This window comes from Artibeus jamaicensis, unplaced genomic scaffold (assembly GCF_021234435.1).
Source record: "Artibeus jamaicensis isolate MK-2021 breed Jamaican fruit bat unplaced genomic scaffold, CSHL_Jam_final contig_923, whole genome shotgun sequence".
Classification (NCBI taxonomy): Eukaryota; Metazoa; Chordata; class Mammalia; order Chiroptera; family Phyllostomidae; genus Artibeus; species Artibeus jamaicensis.
In genome coordinates, this window is record NW_026522014.1 from 756,402 (window position 1) to 774,161 (window position 17,760).

Below are 17,760 nucleotides of genomic sequence, written 5' to 3' on the forward strand. Positions count from 1 at the left end.
GCATTCTTCATGGAATGAATGGGAGAATTAAAAGCACATAGTAAGCACTCAGTAAACATTATTATAGCCATCTCTAATCCTGTCATAAAAATAATTTTATAAATTCAGATATTTTAATGTGGCAGTTTAACAAAAAATCGGTACAAATTCTTTGACACTGCTCCCATTGAAGCGGGGTCATGTGTCTTCATCACTTAATCAGGCTTGTAAGCCTAATCAGGCTTGTGATGGCTTTGACCTTAGACTATTTTGGAAATGGCACTCTGGGACTTCCAAAGCCAGGTCATGAGAGAGCATGCAGTGTCTGCCATGTTTGCTGGACACTGAGCTGCTGTGGACAAAGTCTGTCTGGAGAGGTCACTTGTAAGACCTCTGGGTGACTGTCCATAAAAGACAGCCATCCCTGCCTGGGGGGAGGTGTTTGGGAAGTGGATCCTCCAGTACCAATGGTTCCAGCTCTTAACAGCCTGTGTCCTCCACTAGCTGTTGGAGTCTGCCCAGCTGGGGTTCAAGTCATTCCTGCTGTCTCCGTCCAAATTCCTGGCTCCGTGAATTCTGAGCACACTAGAATAGCTGTTACTTTATCACTCAGTCTGGGGAGGGGGGGTGTTACATAACCATCGGTACACTGAACATTTATAAAATCATGGATCTGGGGGTAATAAGGGGATAAAAGGAATATTAACTGTATAAAAATCATCAGATCCTATCCTGATCTAGGTGCATATTTTTAAAATATATATCATTTTTTAATGATGGCAAAGTTTACTTTCTTCTTCCTAAGCTCAGAGCCACATGTTAATCTGAAGGGCCTGCAGCAAACAGAATGCCATACAAATGCCACAGACAGAGAGGCCTGGAGCGGAAGCACACTAGCCCACGGGGACAGAGGCTTCTCTTCTGTTCTTAAGAGGACTGAGGGGAAATGAAAGCTGAAAAGAAAAGACCTCAGTTTAAACAGACCCCAATTGCACTTCAACCTATCAGATCAATATTGCAGAGTCTCCTAAAATCAATATGTTGAGGCGATTTATCAGATGCGCTTGCCTACTGATTAACATTCTGACTTTTAAATGTAAGCACGCACATCTCTTTGTTGTGATTGGAATTATGGTATAGTAAAGCCATCAAGATACATGAACAATACCCATTAGATTATCATACTAATTTCATAGTGAAGAAACAGACTCAGGAAAGCAAGAAAACTAGCCATGATTAAAAAAAAAAAAACAATGGTGCCTTTAACCAAGCCTGGAAGAATACACCAAGGATGAGGCCTTTCTTCTGATGCAGATAAATGTAAGAATGTCAAGTACATCCCTAAAGGCCTCGCCCTGGACCAAATCAGATCACAGGAAAGCTATACTTTGAATCTTTTTTTTTTGCCTCCTTACAGTAATACGTTCCCCATCTAAGATACATCATTATATCTTAGTTTTTTTTTATCATGAGTGGGTATAAGAAATGGTCATCTGGCAATGCCTTAGATGTTTAATCTTATTTATACTAACACATCCAAATAACTGTCGTAAAGCAAGGTGGAATTTTGTATTTCCTAATGAACTTTCTTTAGATTACAAATCCTGCAGAATTTAACTTGTTTCCTCTGGTGTGGGACTGTGTTAATACATGTTGTAACTGCATTTGAGTTCTGGTTCCCCCAACCAGCAGCCGTGAGAACACATCAACTTCTTAAACCTCCATTTCTGCATCTTAACTCAGGGTCATCATCTTGTTACCTTCATCAGCCTTATTGTGAAGGTCAAGTCACACGAAGCTATGATACAAACTTCCAGGGGGGGAAATTGTTTCTGCTTTTAAAATTTTTATCAAGTACTAGGATCTTTTTAGCCTTAGATATCAAATAAAGTATAAATAGCCCGGGTTTTTCTTTACCCTGGCCAAAAAAATGTTGTCAGATCCAAAATGACAATACCTGGTTGCATGTTCCATTTGTTCTTAATCATAATTCCAAAGATGTTATTTTAAGAAGAATTTGTACTGTACTTTAGAAACTGTGGCTTGACTTTCATGTCACCTTCAGCCAGAGGGCCTCAGGTTAAGGCAAGTAACAAACAAAAAACCCCAACTGGGTCAGACCGTGATTTAAAAAGATGTATAATATTATTTCCTTTATACACACACACACACACACACACACACACGTGCACACGCACACACGCGCGCACGCATCGCGTCATGCAGAAGATAGAGCGGAAATGCTCACTTATAGAAGCGCAAGTTTTACTTGTTCTCTTAAAAACTTCTTTCTGCACCAAAATGATTCCAAACTCAGTTCCCTACATCTTGGCAAATCAGAGAAGCCTCTTCAAGTTCATGAAACATAAGGTTTTAATTTACAAGGGATCATCTATATTTCTTTTCCGGGGCCTCACAGAAAGACTACATTTGAAATTCAATACAAACGCCTGTATGTTTTGCAAAAGTTTTCTCAGATAATATATACTATTTCCAATTGCATAAGAACAACAGAACTAATTAAAGCAGAGTCACCAGGTAATTCTTTTGCCTTTTTGAGACGCTGAGGTTTGCTTTAGCAAAATCTTCTTTCATAGTTTAACCTTTGAATTATAAGAAATTTTGGATAATTATTACCCTACCTCGTTGATGATAATTTAGTGATGGAGGCATTATTTTTTCCTTTTACACTTCTATTTTTTAATGTGTTTTTTTGAGATTTGTGTACAAGTAATCCACGATTCATATTAAGACCTACTGAACATATTCATCTATATGAAATCTTTGAGTCTTATCATGTTTAATATGTAAATTATAACAAATTAAGACTCTCAAAAGATAAGTTAGCTTAGGATCTTAATATGAATCAGCCAGAAGTGCCCTATGAGATAAAAGTTAAAATAATCAAACTTACAATCTCTTTTGATAAGTTGTTTTAAGGAAAGCAATGCATTTTTTAAAAAGATGGACCTTTCAAAGAGAGTCTATAAATTGAGGCTCTGTGTGTAAATGAATCCAAGAACTCTCTCACCAATGTCAAGAACAGATTTGTGCACCAACAAAGAAAGGAAAGACGTTTAGCTTTAGAATTGTAGCAAAAGAAACAGATGTTTTAGAAGATACGAATTAGCTAATGTAGAAATTTCGGTGTTGGAAATTCAAGAAGAAATGGGTAGAGATCTATGTTGAAAGCTTAGATGGAATTACGCCTAAGGCATCTCTCTAAAAACCACCTAATAGACTCCTAGGTGATGCCTCTCACGCAGGAGGGGATCACACAGCCTGAGTTTTCTCAATTGCTGGCAGCTCCCTACCCAAAGAATAGCCTTCACTAGGAAAGAGAAGAACTCAAAGCAGAGTAGGCCAAGTTCTCACTTTCCACTCTGGACACACAAAATGATACAGAACTGGGAGTCCAACCTTATAGTTTAGTTTCAAAATATGTTAGGTCTGGTCCAGCAGTTCTCAAAGTACAATATATTTGATCATACATGAGTGTCAAGCAGAGTACTATTTATATACCATATTTTTCAGACCACAAGATGCATGTAGGTTTTAGAGGAAAATAGGGAAAAATTTTGAAGCAAAAAATGTGGTAAAATATTTAATAACATAAATAACATAATATTTTACCAATGTAAATGTAAAGCTACATTCAGACTATAAGATGTACCTCCTTTTTCCTTCCAAATTGGGTGAGTCTTATAGTCCGAAAAATACAGTAGTGTGTGTGTGTGTGTGTGTGTGTGTATGTTTTACAAATGCACGGGTACATAAGTATATTCCAAATGTAGGAAATGCTACGTAAGATAAAGTTTTAAAAGGGTTCTTTACCTTACTACTTCTCAGAGATTGTATTAACAGAAGTCGCCAGTAAGGACAAAGAGTATGGCCTTTTCCAAACTTACTGGAACAAATTTACTTCACGGAACACCCTTAGGGGAAGCTACTGTATTTCACAGAATACAACTTGGAAAGTGCTGCTCTAACTCATCAGTAAGTCCCACCACTGATGCTCCTAAAATCTCTATCCCAGTGCAGAAGATGATGCAAAAGGCTGAGGACTTCCACCATCTACACCCAGAAACCACATTTTCTCCTATGATTTTTAGGAGTGGATGTGTTAACTCAGTGGAAGTCCGTGGACTTTGGTCAGACACAAGGCCTTCTCTGGCACTCACTGGCTGAAGGACCTTGGACAAATTACGTAAGGGCCATGAATCTCAGATTCGTCATCTATTAAATGAGTATAATAATTAGTACCTACCTCGAAGAGTGGTGAGGTCGAAGTGATACGAAGTGTGTACACAGAGTGTACACTAGGAAGAGTGGTGCCCACGAATACGGACAACAGTGTGGGGATGGCTGGGGGAGAAGGGTATAAGGGGACTGAATGGCAATGGAAAAGGTACAATAAACACTCTGCAAACAAATAAATAAATAGGGGAAAAAAGAAAAAAATAGGTCTAAACTGTCCAAAGTTTAGACAGTTTAGATTGGGGGTGGGGGTGGTGATAACTTTTTCCAGAGGCAATTTTTGTGATTTTTATTACCAAGTTTATGAGGCAATAAATGTAATCTTTTTCTTCCCTAAAAATAAAATAAAATAAAAAAATAAATAAAATAAATAAAATAAAATAAAATAAAATAAAATAAAATAAAATAAAATAAAATAAAAATAAAATGGAAAGCAATGCCAAATACATGTGTCAGGTGCTCAGAAATCTAGTCTTAACCAGTGTTATATACTCTGTTTTTTGACAAAGATGATTCAAGCCTCCCAGCCACAAGCCAGCAGCAAACAACTCACCTAGAAGCTCAAGGTCTGCCAGGTAGCACTTGGGGCACTCACCTAAGGACTTGTGTGCCCACGTGCATTCAACTCCATGTAATTGGAACTGGATCTCTAACCCTGGTCACTATTGACATTCAGCCTAATGGAAGCAGTCTGGAGAAACTTCAGAAGATTTGGGAAAGGCCTCATAAAACAAAACCTTGATATAAAAAACTCAAATGAGCCTAATACTTTAAAAAAATTGGTATCGAAAATAAATTGGGTTATGTTTGTAGTTTTTGCCTAACTGAAATATTATTCTGAAGAAGTTCACAATAGTTCATATTTATTTAGTAATTTTTATCTGTAGACCTCAAACCTTTCCTCTTCCTGAAAAACTAATATTTTTAGATTAAAGTAAAAACATGCTGCTCATATTTTTCTTCTAATTTGTTGTTACCTGCTACTTCCAAACCTCCCTGAAACATAACACTAATTGGTATTAGTTACAACTCTGAACTGTTCCTGATTTTGGTAGCTTCCTCTCTGTCATATAAGGTTGATAAGTAAAATAATATATTGACATACAAAAATCATCTAACTTTGGAAGACAACTTTCAGGAAATATTTTTTAAAATTTTACACAGAGAATTGAAAACTTCTTCAAAAAGCTAATTAACAAAAAAAGAAAAATGATAGCCACTGAAAAAAACATAAAAATATTAAAACCAGCATCTAATGAAATCAAGCCGATTGAGGCCACTTAACCTAGTGCATCCCTTAACATTTCTGGGCCTTGTATTCTTCATTGTAAACTGGAGAAAATTAACTAGTTCCCGTATGATGGCATCAGTTCCTTCCAGTTCCGTGATCTGGTATTTTTGGCTTTTTCATTCTTTGTAACTCCAGCCATTGCACTTGTGAGCCTTCTCCCTGATAAACCTCACTGTCACGTGGAAGATAAAATAAGCTCAAGGATTTCAACAGAACAACTCTTGAAGTGTCATCTACTCAGAGGGATGGACCTGAGTAGTCTGCCATAGTCCCTGTGCCCAACCCCCTTGGGAAAGAAGGGTTTGGGGTGACAGTGGCCCAGTCTCCTAGGATGACCTTGAAGGAATGAAACACAGGAGAGTTAAAGCTTCATAAGCGAATGATGGTACAAGGAAAATGGCCTGGTCAAGTTTCCAAGCACAGGGTACTATTAGCAAAGGAATGGGCATCAGGGTAGAAGGCTAGTGAAGGGTTCTGGGAGACTGTGAATCCGGATGCAGGAGGGTGAAATGAACAGCTACATATTGTGAATGCTCAAAGGGCTTTGGAAACAAACAATTTTCAAATGTAGTGATTTGAGAGAGAGAGAGAAGAAAGGAGAGAGAAACATTTACTTGTTGTTCCACCATCCACTGGTTGGCATCCATTGGTTGACTCCTGTATGTGCCCTGACTGGGCATTGAACCCAAAACCTTGGTGTATTGAGATGATGCTCTAACCAACTGAGTTACCTGGCCAGGGCAGAAACACTTTAAAGCAAATATGTATTTTATGAATTTACTGAACCCATGGGTATTTGAATAATATATGTGTCTGAAACAGCATCATTTTGTTTTAACAGATAAAAATATGACTGTACATTCTTTAGAGACACACACATGCATGGTGATGAAATTCAGTGCACTGTTAGTACGTAGTCCAGCAACAATGTTGCCCAACTCAAGGTGTTTGCCTGGAGTACTGTATTCAAGAATGAAGTATAGTTGTTTTTAGGTAGATATATTCACTTGCAACGAGTAAAGGAGAGAGGAGATTCACATCCAAAGCTCTGTTTTCCCAAGAGAGGCTTGGCCACTGCTTATATACACTGTTTAGTCAGTTACAGTTTGATTCCTTCTTTACAGTTGGCTAAACTTATGGTTGGGTTCTGGTCAAGCTCATCCAGTTACAGCTGCATCTACAAAATATTGTGCTATATTTTACATTTACCAAGAATAGCATTTAGTAAGAACCCCCAGACCTTGAGACATTTGTCCTAACAATCATACCCATCTGAAGTAGGGACCTCCATGCGTAGACTAATCTTCAAGCTTTTCAGTGACAGTGGGTCCCAGGTTCTCTTCTTTCAGTGTCATCTTAGAGCTACCCCCTGCTTCTGTGGGGGAAAAGTGGCCTTTAGTAGCTCCCTATTGTCTCTATAATTAAGCCCGAGCTTTTTTTTTAGCATGGACTAAAACTTTCTCCTGCCTTCCCCAAAATACCTCAACCACACTCCTCCCTGCCCCCAACTCCTTTGAGCAATTTAAGCATTTCAGAGCTCCTCCAGTCTTTTGCCCCTCCCACCCACCTCTCCACCAGGACCCTCCCCACCTCTTCCACAGGCTAGCTGCTTCCCATGTGATCCTTCAGCTTGAGGTGGGCCTTGAGGTACCGGACCTACACACCTGGGCCATCACAGTGTTCTGCCCTCCTGCAGGGCTGGGCCATGTTTTATCTTTGTATTTTTCTACTTAACAGTGCTTATAGCACAAAAGGTGCTTGGTAAGAAGTTATTAGACAAATATATGGATAAACAAAAGATAGAAAATAATTGTAGCCCTGGCCAGTGTGGCTCAGTTGGAGCATCATCCAGTAACCAAACGGTTGTGGGTTTAACTCCCAGTCAGGACAAACCTAAGTGGTGGGTTCTGATCCCTAGTGGGGCGCATTTGGGCGGCAATCAATTGATGCTTCTCCCCAGTCCATGTTTCTATCTCTCCCTTCCTCTCTCTCTCTCTAAAAATCAATGAAAAGAACAACAAAAAAAGGTCATTGGCTGGGGAGAAAGAAGGAAGAGAAAGATGGAAGGAAGGAAGGAAGGAAGGAAGGAAGGAAGGAAGGAAGGAAGGAAGGAAGGAAGGAAGGAAGGAAGGAAGGAAGGAAGGAAGGAAGGAAGGAAGGAAGGAAATAATTGAGGAAAAGTATGCGGAGAGAGTCTAATCATAGGCCAACAAATCCTACATAGAATTAATAACACAAGGGCACTTAATTGATAAAACTGAGTCATGTAGTTAAACAATCATTTGAAAAAAATCTTACACAGAAAACGGAAAGAATGTAAGCCAGCTGACATTGATTGTGTTGCTTGAAATTAGGAAGAGGATGTACAGACTGCTTTCGGCTTTTATAGTGCGCTGTTTTGTTCTCTAAACCGGCATCCTCAGTCCTGCAGACAGGCGGCAGACCACGCCTCTGGCACCTACTGGCCCAGGTCTGACACTCCCCGAAGTTCCCTCAGAGCCATAGGCATCCTAGGCTTTGGGAGTCTCCTAGTAGCTACCCGGGGTCCAAGCCCTGCGCCAGCGGGGCTCGGACCCACCTCTGGAGGCTTGGGTAGCACAGATGCTGGGGGCCGAGGAGGGGGCGGGGTTCTCCAGTGTTCCTCTCTAAATATTTAATGGGTAGTTTCCCTTTGCTTCTGTTTCTGACTTAATTAAAGAGGAGGAAAAGGAGTTGACTACAAGAATAGTAGCAGACGGCGCATCTGGCTTGAATTTTAAAATTCCATCAAAGATTTTGTTGTTCTCGTTTTTGTTTTTTTGTTTGTGTTTGTTTTTATTTAACAGTGATCCCGTGAACTTCTCCTTGGGGGAAATGGAGCATCCACAGCCGGCCAAGTCCAGCCTGAAAGCTCTAGGGTTTATTAAAAGTAATATTTTACACAAAACCTCGACAGACATAAACTCAAAAGAAGCCGTGCGCTCCTTAAGTCAAAGTCATCTGATTGACTCGCTGGGTTTGCCCTGTGTAACCAGCGTTAAGAGCAGGATTTTTAAACATGAAAATGCAGAGAAGAAAAGAAAAGAAAAGCTAAGTCCTGCGGGCCGCCGACTCCTATTCATTATCTCCAGCAGCATATGGGACCATTCTCCTACTTGTCGTCTCCCTTTCTTCCTCAAAAGCAAAAGCAACTGAGCCTGTCCCGCTTCGCAGCAAACCCAGGCTTTGTGCCTGAGCAGTGCCTCTGCCACCACTACTACTCCCCCCGCCTCCTGCCCCCTGCTCCCTCCCGCCGCGGACTTTCGCTCGGGGAAGTAGGCGGCGGGCGCCCTTTGCGCGGGGAAGCCAGAGCCGGGATTGGGCGACGGTCCCTGAGCCTCCAGTTTCGCGTCGGTTTCAAGGCTCCTCCCTTCTGGTGAAAGACAGACTGCGGGGCGCCTGGAAACCGGTCGAAGGCGCGCGAGGGAGAGGAGAGCTAGTGAGTTGAGGGATAGACACAAATGGTCAGGCGGCGGCGGCGGAGAAGGAGGCGGAGGCGTAGGGGGGAGCGGAGGCCGCTCGGCTGCCCTGAGTTGCGCGCTCTATCGCGCCGCGGCCACTAGCGCGGCGCCGCCAGCCGGGAGCCAGCAAGCGCAGGGCCAGGAAGGCGGGACGCGACCCCGGCGCGCCCGAGCCACCCGGGCTCTCCCCGCCGCCCGCGCTTCATGAATCGCAAGTTTCCGCAGCGGCGGCGGCTGCGGGACGCGGAGTGGGAGCCGGAGGAGCGGGTAGAGCGCGGCACGGGCTGGACGGAGGGAACCGGCGTGGAGGAGACATCCCCGACCGCTGGGAGAGCCGCCGCCCGCCGCGCCACCTCCAGCCCCAGCCGAGCCGTGCAAAGAAAGGAGCCGAGAAAGTATGGCTGAGGAGGAGGTGCCTAAAAAGTCCCGGGCCGCCGCCGCTGCCGGCGGGTGCTGGGAACTTTGTGCCCGGGCTCTCCCGGCGGGGCCGGCGGCAGAAGGGAGTTGGGACGCTGGCCACCGCCGCCGCTGCCCCCCAGTTGACTCTCGGCGCTTGGCGCGCTGGCTACTGCTCCTGCTTTGGCTACTGGAGGCCCCGCTGCTGTTGGGGGTCCGGGCTCAGGCAGCGGGCCAGGGGCCCGGGCCAGGTCAGCAGCCCCCGCCGCCGCCGCCTCAGCAGCAACAGAGCGGGCAGCAGTACAACGGCGAGCGGGGCATCTCCATCCCGGACCACGGCTACTGCCAGCCCATCTCCATCCCGCTGTGCACGGACATCGCGTACAACCAGACCATTATGCCCAACCTGCTGGGCCACACGAACCAGGAGGATGCGGGCCTTGAGGTGCACCAGTTCTACCCTCTGGTGAAGGTGCAGTGCTCAGCCGAACTCAAGTTCTTCTTGTGCTCCATGTACGCGCCTGTGTGCACTGTGCTGGAGCAAGCTCTGCCGCCCTGCCGCTCCCTCTGCGAGCGCGCGCGCCAGGGCTGCGAGGCGCTCATGAACAAGTTTGGCTTTCAATGGCCCGACACGCTCAAGTGCGAGAAGTTCCCGGTGCACGGCGCCGGCGAGCTGTGCGTGGGCCAGAACACTTCGGACAAGGGCACTCCGACACCCTCTCTGCTGCCGGAGTTCTGGACCAGCAACCCCCAGCACGGCGGCGGGGGACACCGTGGAGGCGGCTTCCCCGGGGGCGCCGGAGCATCGGAGAGAGGCAAGTTCTCCTGCCCGCGCGCCCTCAAGGTGCCCTCCTACCTCAATTACCACTTCCTAGGAGAGAAGGACTGCGGCGCGCCCTGTGAGCCGACCAAGGTGTACGGGCTCATGTACTTCGGGCCCGAGGAGCTGCGCTTCTCGCGCACCTGGATCGGCATCTGGTCGGTGCTGTGCTGCGCCTCCACGCTTTTCACGGTGCTCACGTACTTGGTGGACATGCGGCGCTTCAGCTATCCGGAGCGGCCCATCATCTTTTTGTCGGGCTGTTACACTGCCGTGGCGGTGGCCTACATCGCCGGCTTCCTGCTGGAGGACCGGGTGGTGTGTAACGACAAATTCTCCGAGGACGGGGCGCGCACTGTGGCGCAGGGCACCAAGAAAGAGGGCTGCACCATCCTCTTCATGATGCTTTACTTCTTCAGCATGGCCAGCTCCATCTGGTGGGTGATCCTGTCGCTTACCTGGTTTCTGGCGGCCGGCATGAAGTGGGGCCACGAAGCCATCGAGGCAAACTCGCAGTATTTTCACCTCGCCGCCTGGGCCGTGCCGGCAATAAAGACCATCACCATTCTGGCGCTGGGCCAGGTGGATGGCGATGTGCTCAGCGGGGTGTGCTTCGTGGGGCTTAACAACGTGGACGCGCTGCGTGGCTTCGTCCTAGCTCCTCTCTTCGTGTACCTGTTCATCGGCACGTCCTTTCTGCTGGCCGGCTTCGTGTCACTCTTCCGCATTCGCACCATCATGAAGCACGACGGTACCAAGACCGAGAAGCTGGAGAAGCTCATGGTGCGCATCGGCGTCTTCAGCGTGCTTTACACCGTGCCAGCCACCATAGTCATTGCCTGCTACTTCTACGAGCAGGCCTTCCGGGACCAGTGGGAACGCAGCTGGGTAGCCCAGAGCTGCAAGACCTACGCCATCCCCTGCCCCCACCTCCAGGCCGGTGGAGGGGCTCCACCGCACCCGCCCATGAGCCCCGACTTCACAGTCTTCATGATCAAGTATCTTATGACGCTGATCGTGGGCATCACGTCCGGCTTCTGGATCTGGTCCGGCAAGACCCTCAACTCCTGGAGGAAGTTCTACACCAGACTCACCAACAGCAAACAGGGGGAGACCACCGTCTGAGGCCTGGGGGCTTGCTCAGCCTATTCCCAGCCCTCAGCCCGTCCCCAGCCACCCTGAAAACCTTCCCCCATGGAATTCCGACCAAGCCTGGCTACTACAGGCTTCCTCACTAGACAATTTCGCGGGCTTCTTTTAACAGCATAACTCCTGCAAAAGCTTCCGTCCCTGGGGGCAAACGGACTCAAGGGCCCAATTTCTTGAGGGGGGGATGGACCGACCTCTCTCGCTGGTACCAGCACTGTATGCTTTTATGATTGTAAATAGCCTGTGTAAGATTTTTGTAAGTATATTTGTATTTAAATGACTGATCTCGCGTTTTCTTTTCCTTTGTTTTTTTTTTTTTTTGGATTTAAATATGAATTCTTTAAGGCTGTCTAACCATTCGAGGCTTCTCTCTCTTCCCTTTCCAGAGTGCTGCCGAGACCTGCGGGAGTGACCTGCGGGAGTGCACCCGCTGGGTGCTCCGGCTGGTTGGCTTGCGCCCCTCCCTGCAGCGCTGGGGTGGTGCGTCTGGGACTGCGCTGTTCGGGTCACTTCCCACCTCCTCTTTCTGCTCCCTCCCTTCCCCTCCTTGCTTGAGTTTGGAGATAGTAAGGTCCTGACCGTTCAAGCTTTGGAGTCTGCCCTTGTTCGGGGCCCAGATTTGTCCCTTTGACTTCCCCAAGCTGATTTTTCCACTGTCGAGAACCTTACCCCTAGCTTCAAGGAGGCTGGTGGTTTGTGGTTACTGAAAGTCCCAGACTCCCGCCCTCCGCGCTGGCCTCCGAAGCCCAGACAGTCCCTCCTTCCACCTAAGTCGGTTAGAGGGTGAGTGGGATAAGCAATGCCAAACTTTTTAAAGTCTGATTTTTGGTGGATGAGCTCATTTCATTCTCTAGTGTCTAAAACCCGGTATGAGTTTGGCCAGCGTCGTGGAAAGATGCAGTTACTGAGATTGGGAAAGAGGCACGAAGCTTTGTGTGGGTTGGAAGAGACCGAAGATGGGGCTTATAAAACGTTCATTCTAATTGTACACCGACGCCTGGCCACCTGCCTTCAGGACTGAGTTCGAGTATAGATTTTAGCTTTCTGTAAAATGGAAACGTTGAGGTCACCTGCAAACCTTTGTCAAGGAGCTGATTGATCTTTGCTCTTCTTTATGGGACAGCAGAACGTAAACTAAATATGAAAACTTGAAGGAGATTTCAGTGCAATGGGCTTCCTCAAAATGCAGTGCTACTTTAGGATTTTTTTGGTCAAATAATAATTAGACATATATCAGAAACTTTAAAATGTAAAAGGTGTATTTTCAACATACTATGATTCTTACTCAGCAACATCTGAGGGAGGAATAATCCACATCATTAGTACCAACCTGGTAAAGGAAGTGGACTAACTGATGGGATTAGCTCCTGAAATATACAAAACATGGGCATGCGTGCTCAAAATATCCGCAGGTCTGCTGCATGGAATCCTGTGCACTCCCGTTTGGATTTACAGAAATGTATCAGATGTAAATCTTTCAAAGCCATTTAAAAATATTCACTTTAGTTCTCTGTGAAAAAGACGAGAAAAGCAATCCTCCTGATTGTATTGTAAACTTTAAGAGTTTATCAAAATGCCGGTACTTAGGAGCTAAATTTATCTGTGTCTGTCATACCCTAAAATGACAATGGTCTTTGAACTTGGTATGCATTTATTCTGTTCACTAAATCATTTATATTTATAGAGGAATAGAAGTTTATATATATATAATACCATATTTTTAATTTCACAAATAAAACAATCAAAGTTTTGTACAAAATTATATGTTTTTTGTGCCTGAAAACAATAGAGTGGAAACTGTCTAAACTATGAACTAGCTTTATATTTTATAGTGTCTAGTGGCCAGTCCCACAGTATATAAATTCAGGAATTCAATGAAAAAGCCTGTCTTTAAACCTTCGTGCTGTCTTTCCAAGCAGTTATCCTATTTGCATTGTGACTGACATTGTGAAGTCCCCAGGAAAGATATGCATTCATGATAGTAACTCTAAAATACGAGTTTGAAAATTATTTCTTTACTCAAAGAAGAGTATTAAAGAGAGAACCCTAATTTTAATATTAGAGTTTTTTTTCTTTCAAGGGGTAAATTTACATGACTTTTTATAATATGGAGGTTTATTTTTAAATCATCAGCCATCCCCTTTATCACAATTTTTATAAAGTATTATCTTATATTTTCCATAATCTTGGATATTCTAAAACCCTACATAGGTATTCAGTAAATGGTTAACTGACTGTGTTTATAAGCATTTTAAGCAGCAGTTGGGTGTATAAGACTGTTTTGTTGTTTGCTTTCGAAGACTCCATTTTTATATTGTTCAAGGAACCTTCTCCAGAAGCATTATCTAGTTGGTCTACTCTTAGAATTTATATATATATATAAGTATATATAAATGTATAATATATGTATACACATATATCTATATACATATAAGTATACATACACATTAATTTTTATAAAATAGAGATGCAAAGTTTACTTATACACTTTAAAATATGGAATTAAGGTTATGAGAAGTGGAAAATACCAGGTGGAAAACCTCAAATACCTTTGAAAAACATGTCTCTTATTCCTTTACAGTCTAAAACTATCTTGATTACATTTTCCATGAAAACACTTTGTGGTAAAATGACAAGGGGTTAAAATGAAGACCATCGATACAATAGAGTTACTTTCATGGTTGTAAGGTAATTGTCTTATAAGTCATCATTATTTATTTTCAGGCAAATGAAAAAGGTAAATCTACTGGAAAATACAACATTCAGTTTTAAGTACCAAGATGCAGTTTGATGTTTTGTTCTTTGTTACATTAATCTACCACAGTAGATATATGAGAAGGTTTTATCATATAGACACACACAAAAAATAACAATTCTTACAACAGATCAAAACATGTCACCTCACAAGATAATTCAATCAGATAATTTCTGGGGGGGGGGAAATTTAGATTATTATTCTCTATCCAAGAAATAAATATAAAGCATTCTTATTATATGTGTCCTTAATGTAACTATAACTTTGATACAGAAAGGTTTGATAGTGCTGGATTTCAATACCTTTAAAAGACATATTTAAGTCAACACCAGGCTTTGTGTTTAGGAAACAACTAATTTAAAGTTATGTAGAATATAGAAAGTCAGTGTATTATTTTGTTTCTTTAAATACTGGTGGCAAAATAAGACTTTGCTGGAAAATTGTGAAGCTGCTGGGAATATGGTGCCATTAACATACTGTTTCCATGATAAACCTATTTTCAGATGATTTGGTTTGCTCACTTTATTTTTTTTGAACCAGCTATCAATGGGAGTCAATTTTCTCCCTTACGATGTGCTTAATTCCGCTTTCATACATAGTACAAAAGCCTTCTGATGCTCTTTTTTTTAAAAAGCCATTTTTAACTTAAACTTTGTGGGGGCAGAAAGTCATATTTTTAAATCTCAAAGCCAGCCAATATCAAACATAGCAAAACAGCTGGACCGGATTTTTCAGTTGGTATGGGGTAGTCACTTGTCAGCCTGAGTTTACAGGCCTGGCCCTTTTGTCTCCAGTGAGCACTGAAGCCTCTTCTCGTTGCATCATTTCTGAAGTCCAGCACTGAACCAGGAGAGGAGACCACAGCGAAGAGTTTGGTGGCCAATTAAGAGAAAAAAATTGCCTAAACCACAAACCAATTCTGGACCTGGATGGCTTCCAATCACTTCCTGATATCATGTTTCAATCTTGGTATATTTGTGATTGTTTTCAAAGATGCTATGTATTTAGTGCGTGTGTTTGGGTTCAACTTCAGCAACTCTAGCTTTTATTGCTTTCTAATCCATCTATTGGCTCTAGGCCACATTTTGTGTAACGTACATGCAGTTAATTGAAACCAGTGGCGTGACACTGGGTATCCTGATACATGTCTGATTATACTGTTCTGTGTAACCAGGGACTGAGAGATAAGAATCAAATTGTGGTGATTACCTATGTCTTAAGGTGAACACTAATAGAGTTATTGAATACTTTACAGAATATGCTAACTTCAAAATTTTGCAGGATTACCCCTAGGAGCCAAAATAAGATATGGATTACATGTAAGAACTCTACAGTTACATTACAAAAAAGAAATTGCAATACTGCCTGAAATTCAAGGCTCTTATCTTAAGGCCCTTACATTTGACATGGGGGGTCTTACAAGGGCCCTTGTCAAACAAGGTACAGCTTATTTTGGTGATTCCTAAGATTTATATCAATATTTTGAACCTTTGGCAGATATTAGTAGAATCTGAAAAATGGTACTTGGGCTTCAATCATGACTCAGAATTCCCTTAAGCTTTCTGGGCTTAAATATTTCTGTACACTTTGGTCATACCTTTTAACAATGGGTATGTTAAACCATAACAATTATAGTGACAAGCTTGTTTGGAACCTGGAGATTAAAAGGCAGATAGACTCTAGACTAATTTTATTAAGGTTTATCATGATTTGTGGTGACAGGTGTCTCTGTTCCACTACAAAATCAAGTTTCTATTTAAATATAATAACACTTCCTTTGTGTAGTTTTACTTATGAGTTGGTGTGGGACCCTAATAACAGGTCAAATCAAAGGACTCCTCACAGAAATCTTTATCGTGCAATAGATAGTCTCGAGTGCAATCTACAAGTACATCTTGTAATGGACATAGAGGGAGTATCCTAAAGGTTATCATCAGCTTTATGTCAAGCAGATTCTTAGACTGCTTTAAAAAACAAGCATTTTCCAAAAGATTTCTCTAAAACATTTTATATTAAGATGGTAATATTCTAAAGAGGCTTATTTGGGGGTGATAAAGCCAAGTTATGTTTTCTAAAGGAATCATTAATACACTAGTTGAATGGCATAGTTGTATAACTAATAACTCTCTAAAAGCAAAGCATTAGAATAGCATTGATTTGAACATCTTACACAAGCATTCTATTTTTTAAAATAAAATTGGCTTGCTTGAAGACAATTTTAAGTTTTAAAATGTATCATATGCATATTTCATATAAGCTTTCATTCACAGTATTGACTTTCAAAACATGTTCATAGGAATACAGTGATTAACATGAAAAGGAACCACTATTGCTGCTTTGAGGTAGTTCTCTTTGGCCTGGATTTCTTTTCTTTTCTTTTTAAAAACCAAGTATCCTCTAATTTGTGGATATCTCCATGTTTCAGATCTCAGTACCTGTTTGAATTAAATTTGCAGGGGAATAACTGCAGGGTCCCCCCATAGACAAAGTGTGGCATTTATTTCTTTTCAAGTTGGCAGTGCATCCTTGCTTCAACGAAGTGCTCTGAGACAGATTGTTCTCTTGCCCTTGGAAATGCTCATCTTCACAAACTTAGCGGCAAATACCTGGAAGTCATACAGGCTAGTTAAATGCATATTCCAAATGCCAACTGCTACTTTTATAAGGATTTTTTTCTTTAAAGGTAGATTTGGAGACTATTCTTGACCTTGTATTTCCAACTCTTGGAAAACATTCATTAAAAGCTAACTTCAATAAATACTCTATTCAAAACTCAGAGGGGGACACACTACCCACATTTGCCCTGGGGCCAAGGGGTTTCTTGGGATGTGGGACTCTCAGTAGTAAAACAAGGGACGTTATGGACAAACTGGGATGGTGGGCCTCCCTGTTAATGATTAAATTGTGCTTCCGAGGTAGAGCAAAAGCTTGCAGGTTGGTGACTGGTTCAGCATTAACAGTATTCCACTGTAGCCTTAGCCTTTTTCATTACCAGATCACAAGCCGATGAACCCAACCCTTCACAGTAGCTGATCTTCACAGTCAGAACCAATCAGTAGAAGCTTAGTGGAAGGCAAAGGTGCAGTGGGACAAACCACATTGATATCTTGGCCATTCTACTTGAGCCTTCTTCCTCCTGCAAAAATGGGGTGTAGATAAAGGAATCTGAGCCCTGTTCCAGCTACTTATGAAATCAGGGTAAGGAGGTATTTTTATAAAAGTCTCTCAAAAGTGTTCCCGTGGAATGCATAAAGGTTTTTTTAATTGATATTACAGTTTGTCAAATTGTCAGGAACCGTCAGGTTTTTGCATATGTTTATGTTTTCCTGCACAATGATGCACCTCCTGGAATGAGATTGCAAACTCAAACAGGGACTTACTCCAAATGGCTATTTATCAACGTACACTTTTTCTCAGAGGTCAGTTAAGTTTAGCACCCATACTTTTCCCAAAATGAAAAGTTCTATCTACAGGAAAGAACAAAGAAGTAGACAAGTAGAATTCCGTGATCACTGGTCATCATCAAATGCAGCGTGTGGACTGCGCGCTCCAGGGGCTTCACATTTCTATTCGCGTCCAACTCTTCGGTCAGAATTGTCCACCCCTTTCTATACTCAGTTCATCCTTCTTATCA

General features: G+C 42.8%; 1 protein-coding gene across 1 annotated transcript; it reads left to right on the forward strand.

The window, feature by feature from the left end:
• Positions 1-8,937: 8,937 nt before the first annotated feature.
• FZD1 (frizzled class receptor 1) lies at positions 8,938-16,289 on the forward strand. The gene has a single exon (XM_037136505.2). The coding sequence runs from the start codon at positions 9,404-9,406 to the stop codon at positions 11,345-11,347; it is 1,944 nt and encodes a 647-aa protein (XP_036992400.2). The 5' UTR covers positions 8,938-9,403; the 3' UTR covers positions 11,348-16,289.
• The last annotated feature ends 1,471 nt before the right edge of the window (positions 16,290-17,760 follow it).

Bases quoted from the DNA above. Each gene is read 5' to 3' on its own strand.
- FZD1 (XM_037136505.2), top strand. From the start codon at position 9,404: ATGGCTGAGGAGGAGGTGCCTAAAAAGTCCCGGGCCGCCGCCGCTGCC.